This window comes from Drosophila novamexicana, unplaced genomic scaffold, assembly GCF_003285875.2.
Source record: "Drosophila novamexicana strain 15010-1031.04,08,12 unplaced genomic scaffold, DnovRS2.1 tig00001842-arrow-arrow-pilon, whole genome shotgun sequence".
Taxonomy (NCBI): Eukaryota; Metazoa; Arthropoda; class Insecta; order Diptera; family Drosophilidae; genus Drosophila; species Drosophila novamexicana.
This window is the reverse complement of record NW_020824899.1, coordinates 49,358-56,292: the sequence shown is the minus strand read 5'-3', so window position 1 is coordinate 56,292 and position 6,935 is coordinate 49,358. Positions and strand designations below refer to the sequence as shown.

Genomic DNA, 6,935 nt, shown 5'->3' with positions numbered 1-6,935 from the left:
TAATTTGAGTAAAAATGAATTTCCATGACTAAAATGTTATAATTTGTATAAAAAATGTGAGTAATTTGTATTGAATTCAAAACTGTTTTCCATTTCAAATTTTTGCACAAAAATATTAACATGAGAAATCTTTTATTTAATTTGAGTAAAATGTGTACCTTTTTTTAATTTCCAATTAAATTTATCTCGCCCGCCCGTTCGACTTATCGGCGCAAATTTTTGTTTTTTTGTGAACTCATTTTGAGTAGAAATTGAAATTTGTTTTCAACATTGCATATAATATTTATAATAATGAATCTATGATTGTGCTTGGAGGGCGTTCCGAGTACTCACCCCTGCTGAGATTGTTGTTGTTGTTGTTTGGGTTTGTTTTTGTTTTTGTTTTTGTTTTTGCTCTGAATGAAGCCCGTTAAGATGTCAACCGCAAATACCGACGTTCTTGCTGATTGTAATTATGATGATAATGCTCGATAATGATGTTGATAATGATGTCAGGTAAATGCTGCGGGCAACGCCGGGCGTTTTTGGGTCGTCGCCGTATTCTTCCAGGCACAAAAAAGGTAAACAAAAAAAAAACTTCCCAAAACAAAAAAAAAAACAACAACAAGAGAGTTAATATGTTTGCGCCCGCGATGACTAAGCGATTTTCAATATTGATTTAGTTTCTGTTTCCGTTCTTTTGCTCACTTCTTCTTCTTGTTGTTGTTGTTGTTGTTGTTTGTTGCGCATGCGCCACACGCGCTGATAAACAAACAAAAAAAAAACAAAAAAATTGTTATGAGAACGAAAATTGCACGAAATTAAATCAATTTCCGAAAAATCCATTAAAAATTAAAGCGATTGCGCGCGTTTTTTTTTCTTATTTCTTATTTATTTTTTGCCGATCTCTTATCGATGCCAATTTCAATTTCAATACAATGCGCGTCGATTCGAGCTTGTGCACACAGTTGCACGCGCACGCGCGCACACTCTCTCTCACACACACACACACGCACACGCTCACGCACACACACTCGGACACGCCGGCGCAGTCGCCGTTCGGACTCAAACTAAGTGAAAATTGCAAGCGGGCACTGGTTTTATTGAAAGGAAAGATTGGGGAGCCAGCCCAAAGCCACAGACACAGCCGGAGCCCAATGAGCCGAACCAGTGCCGGGCCGCACGAGCGCAACGAGCGAACCAGCAAAACGAACGAACGAACGAACGTGCGAGCGCGACACGAGTGATTCTTGCTGCGCTCTCACTGAATGGAGTTAGCGGCGTCAACGTCGGCGTCTTATTGCCGCGCCAGCTGCATGTGACCCCCAGCGAACACCCCACCAAAAAGGAAATGCGACTGCTGCTGCCGCTGCCGCTGTCGGCGTCGCTGCTGGCAGTGACCCTGTCGCTGCGCTGTGGCCCATTATCAGCATTGTCATCATGCGACTCTGTCTGCAGTTGTTGTTGTTGTTGTGCGTGGCGCTATCAGCAAGGCAACTGTTTGCAATATATGTAATTATAATCATATCATGCATATCTCATGTTCGTCGTTTTGTTTTTCTTCTTCTTCTGTTCTTTATGATGCGCAGAAATTGCTGCCTTATCTCGCTCCAGTTCCAGAAACTGCCGCACAGCGACGAGGCGGCGCCGCGTCGCAGTCAAGGACGACACCGTTAAATGCACAAAAGCGCCAGCGGCGCAAAAAGGGGAGTAAATTGTTGGAAATTATCACATTGTAAGCGCAAAAAAAAAAACTGCAGACGATCCGCGCTGCAGAAGATCATTAACAATGCGCCGTGGCGCGCAAAAATAGCCACGAGGAGAACAAATCACATTATTAGTCTACGTCTACGTCGGCGTCGGCGTCGCAGTCAGCGTTGACGTCGTTGCACGTTATTTTTAAAAATTTGTTATATGGCGCCCCGTTTGATTTTTAGGCGCCAAGCGGTGGCGGCAAATTGTGGCGACACGTCTGCTGCTGGAACAGCGGCAGCGGCAGCAGATACAAATGCGATAATGTGAGGAGGAACAACAGCAACAAACATACGAAATGCTGAGATACAAGATAAGAGCAATGCACGGAGAGGCGCGACGCGAAGCGACGCGACAGCCAGCAGACGCCAGCCAAAGACGCGACGCGCAGCATCGCCAACGCCGACGCTACCGACGTCGTCGTCGCCGTTACCGATGCCAACAGATATCAAGCACGTCTCAATCTCAAATCATTCAGGGCCGGTCTCTCGGCCCCGGCTTGGCCAGAAAGGTTTTTGCCGGTGATGCTTGCGCCGCCAACGCCGCTCAATTAACAATGAAAAGTCGGTCTGGTACGTCATAATATATTTTTATCTGATTACCAGGCAGCAGACGCCAGACTAGCCACAAATCGTGCGTTGGCACAAGCACACACACACACACACACGCGCGCGCGTGCGTGCACATGGCTACCTCCCAAGCATCATCCTTGCCATCTGTGTGTGTGTGTGTTTTTGTGTGTGATTTTTTTTTCGCGTGACTCTCAGATCTCTAATCATGAAATCTCACTTGTGGCGCCGCCTGGCGTCGCATCAGTGTGACGCCACACATGTGTGCGTGCGTGTGTGTGTGTGTGTGTGGCGCCAACATTGTTAAACGCCGCTCACATTTCGCAGCTGAATGAATGGTGCCACGATGTGTGGCCAGGTAGCATGGCCTATTGTCCATTGTTGTTGTTGTTTTTTTTTTTAATGCTGACGCATGCATTGCTGGCAGCACAGCGCAACGCAAACCTTATTTGAAATAACAATTTAAATTTCAAATTGAAAATCAAACGGGTTTTTCACGCGCCGCCGTTGACATGCGAATGGCAAAGGCCACGAAACAAGTAAACAAAACAAACTGTGAACAGCTGTTTGACAAGGGCTGCAAGAAATTTTATTTTGGTATTTTTAGTATTATTACTATTGGAACAGGTTAAAATCATAAATTATTAGAATTACTTTTAAATAAAGCTAGGTACCAGACGTTGGGCTAAGTAAAATATCGCTACTTGGAAATAAGCTAATTTTCACTTGAATATTATTGTAGTGCTGTGTTTTTTGTAAACCCTTGCTTGGCCCTCGCTCCTGTGGACTGTGAACAGCATACTAGATATTTGCCATTTGAATGCGCCGCGCATTAGTCAGCTGTCAAACGGAGAGCTGGCAACCCTGTCCGCTGTTACACTGCGACTGTCAAAAGCGATAAAAAAAAGTTGTCTGCTCGGCATTAAAATTAATTTGTAGCGCTGCTAAATATTTTCTAGCATATCGGTAAGTTTTATTTACGCCTGGCACTTGACGTATTATTATTTAACTGGTAAGCGCTTGGCTGCATAGGGCTGCCTCAAATCGATATATGGCCAAGAAAGTGCCCGCTCGGCCTGCTAGCAACTTATGTAATTGCCCGTAAATTGAATGTTGTTGCCAATTTGTTGTTTGTGTATTGATTTGTTGCAGAAAATATGATACGTGCACCGCTTGTGAAGGCGCTGGGCGCCCTCGGCTCACCCACACACCAAATCGCCAGCCGAGCGGTCCGCACCAGCGCGATCATGGCCCAAACGCCGGCCAAGGCGCCCGAGAAGATCGAAGTCTTTGTCGATGATATACCCGTTATGGTTCTGCCGGGCACCACAGTGCTCCAGGTGAGCACACTCGAGCACACGCTTTATAAGTAATATACAAAAGAACACGCCCCACTCTCTCTCCCTCTCTCTTCTCTAAACGCGCAGGCTGCGGCCGAGGTGGGCGTCGAGATTCCGAGATTCTGCTACCACGAGCGCTTGGCCGTGGCTGGCAATTGCCGCATGTGCCTGGTGGAGGTGGAGAAGAGCCCCAAGCCTGTTGCCGCCTGCGCCATGCCCGTGATGAAGGGCTGGCGCATCAAGACGAATTCCGATTTGACCCGCAAGGCGCGCGAGGGCGTCATGGAGTTTCTGCTCATGAATCATCCGCTTGACTGTCCCATTTGCGATCAGGGCGGCGAGTGTGATCTGCAGGATCAGGCCATGGCCTTTGGCTCCGATCGTTCACGCTTCACGGACATCAACTACACGGGCAAGCGGTAAGCTCTGCCACAGCTCCAAATATAATCCCTGCTCTACTCTTGCTCTGCTCGCCGTTTAGTGCTGTGGAGGACAAGGACATTGGGCCGCTGGTCAAGACAGTGATGACGCGCTGCATTCACTGCACACGCTGTGTGCGCTTCGCCTCCGAAATTGCTGGCGTCGATGATTTGGGCACCACGGGACGCGGCAATGATATGCAAATTGGCACCTACGTGGAGAAGCTCTTCCTTACCGAGCTGTCGGGCAATGTAATCGATCTGTGCCCCGTTGGCGCGCTCACCAACAAACCGTACAGCTTTGTGGCACGCCCCTGGGAGATACGCAAGGTGGACAGCATCGATGTGCTCGACGCCGTCGGCAGCAACATTGTGGTAAGCACACGCACCAACGAGGTGCTGCGCATTCTGCCACGCGAGAACGAGGACGTCAACGAGGAGTGGCTGGCGGACAAGTCGCGCTTCGCTTGCGATGGCCTGAAGCGCCAGCGCCTGGTCGCGCCCATGGTGCGCATGCCCAACGGCGAGCTGCAGGCCGTCGAATGGGAGGGCGCGCTCATCAGCGTCGCCAAAGCGCTGAAGAAGGCCAACGGCCAAATAGCTGGCGTTGCGGGCCAGCTTGCCGATGTGGAGGCCATGGTGGCGCTCAAGGATCTGGTCAATCGGCTGGACGGCAACCAACTGGTCACCGAACAGGACTTCATCAAGGGCAGCGGCATCGATGTGCGCTCCAGCTATCTGCTCAACAGCACCATTGCAGGTACGTGCTGTTCCTTTCTGCTGTCACTTGTATTTACGACGTTTTGCGTTTTGCTTTTAGGTCTGGAACAGGCCGATGCTGTGCTGCTGGTGGGCACCAATCCGCGCTACGAGGCGCCGCTGGTCAATACGCGCCTGCGCAAGGCCTACGTTCACAACGAGCTGCAGATTGCCTCGATTGGGCCCAAAATTGATCTGTCCTATCAGCACGACAATTTGGGCTCGGACGCCAGCCTAATCAAGGACGTGTGCAGCGGCTCGCATGCCTTCTCCAAGGTGCTCGAGGGCGCCAAGAAGCCGGCCATCATCATTGGTGTCGATGTCCTGGAGCGACCCGATGGCGCTGCCATTCATGCCACCATCTCCGAGTACTGTCAGAAGCTCAAGAAGCCTGTGAGTAGCGGGTCCCCATGTTCGTGTCGAACTAGTAAAACATATTACAATTTCTGTTGCAGGACTGGAATCCCTTCAATGTGCTGCACAACAGCGCCGCGCAGGTGGGCGCCTTCGATGTGGGCTACCAGCCGGGCGTGCAGCGCGCATTACAGTCGCAGCCCAAGGTGCTGTTCCTGCTGAACGCCGATGCCGGCAAGATAACGCGCGAGCAGCTGCCGAAGGACTGTTTCGTTGTGTATATTGGTTCGCATGGCGACAATGGTGCGTCCATTGCGGACGCTGTGCTGCCCGGCGCCGCGTACACCGAGAAGCAGGCGACCTATGTCAACACGGAGGGCAGGTCACAGCAGACACATCCGGGCGTCTCGCCGCCGGGCATGGCACGCGAAGATTGGAAAATATTGCGCGCTCTGTCCGAAGTGGTGGGCACACCCTTGCCCTACGACACGCTCGACGAGCTGCGCTCGCGTCTCGACAGCATTGCGCCACATCTAACGCGTTACGGCCAACTGCAGCCGGCGGGCGGCAGCGAAGCAGGCGCACCGGCCACACCCGTAAGTATCCAAGCATATTTTCAACAAAAAAAAACAACACAACTAAACCAAACATTTGTCTGCCAATCCAAACAGAGCAAATCGATCAGCGGCACGCCCATCGATGTGAAGCAAAAGGAACTGCGCGACTATTTCATGACCGATGCCATATCGCGCGCCTCGCCCACCATGGCCAAGTGCATATCGGCGGTCAACAAGCAGCAGCGCCAGGACGAGGCGGCCAAGCAGTGTGCGGCCATCTAAGCGACCCAATTCTGATCTGATACTGGCCTGTAGCACATAAATCTTAAATAATTAATGCTGTTTTTTTTTTGTCTAAATGCTTATGCAAACACTTTTTGCTGTATACTCAAATCCTGGCCAGCGGCGAGCAGCGGGAGGCGAATGCAAAACAAGAATGAAAGAAAAAGAAAATGTAATTAAAACAATTGTGCAGAGGGCGGAGCGGGTGCGCGCTTGGTAAATGTCATTGAGTCTGTTGAAAAGAAGCTAAACAATACGCAAATAGGAAAAGGAATCCAAAATAAACGTGAAATATAGTTAAATGCGCGATATATATATTGTATGCACATATACAAGTTATTATAATTCTTACGTAGATACGAGCTATAAACTAGACACTTTAATTATATAGACTTCTCGTTCTGGTGCTCAGCCCTTGCACTCTTCTAATCGGTTGCCAACTAGCGAAAAGCTACATTTCAAATATATATATAAAAATATCATATACTATAAGGTTCCGTTCGGGCGAGTTTATAATGCTTTGTTTTAGGGGGTATAACATGACGTAACATATAGGTAGGGTATATATATTCGGATTGCTTAAGTGCTCCAATTCGTAAAGGGTGTACGAAATGGAGGAAGTAGAATTTAGGAAATTGGATTATATAAACCCTATTACTCGATCATCTATCATTTCGTATATCCGACTTTCTTATGCTGTCTTGAAGTCCGAGTAGTATCATAAAGCAGATGATTCATTGGATGAGTTTTAAGTATTTCTGTGTATTCAGCATAAATTAACTAGATATTCTAGACCTCGAGCTGTATACAGCATATATCTGTATACCCTATCTATATCTATATCGAGCTGCGTCCCGATCTGGCCATGTCTCCTAGTCCCCAGCTATGAGTCCGACGAGCTCAAAGATTAGATCGATTTTATTT

The 6,935-nt window shown here is 48.7% G+C and overlaps 1 protein-coding gene across 1 annotated transcript; it reads left to right on the top strand.

Annotated features, from left to right (window-relative positions):
- The first annotated feature begins 3,176 nt into the window (after positions 1-3,176).
- On the top strand, positions 3,177-6,341 carry LOC115768574 (NADH-ubiquinone oxidoreductase 75 kDa subunit, mitochondrial). The gene is made up of 7 exons (XM_030713212.1): positions 3,177-3,266; positions 3,453-3,640; positions 3,728-4,059; positions 4,122-4,819; positions 4,880-5,211; positions 5,274-5,768; positions 5,844-6,341. The coding sequence occupies exons 2-7, from the start codon at positions 3,458-3,460 to the stop codon at positions 6,009-6,011; spliced, it is 2,208 nt and encodes a 735-aa protein (XP_030569072.1). The 5' UTR covers positions 3,177-3,266; positions 3,453-3,457; the 3' UTR covers positions 6,012-6,341.
- Positions 6,342-6,935: the final 594 nt, after the last annotated feature.

Excerpts from the sequence above, each read along its gene's own strand:
- LOC115768574 (XM_030713212.1), top strand. The coding sequence starts at position 3,458 with ATGATACGTGCACCGCTTGTGAAGGCGCTGGGCGCCCTCGGCTCACCC. Across the intron at positions 5,212-5,273 it reads GTCAGAAGCTCAAGAAGCCT|GACTGGAATCCCTTCAATGT; the intron begins GTGAGTAGCGGG and ends TTTCTGTTGCAG. Across the intron at positions 5,769-5,843 it reads CAGGCGCACCGGCCACACCC|AGCAAATCGATCAGCGGCAC; the intron begins GTAAGTATCCAA and ends CAATCCAAACAG.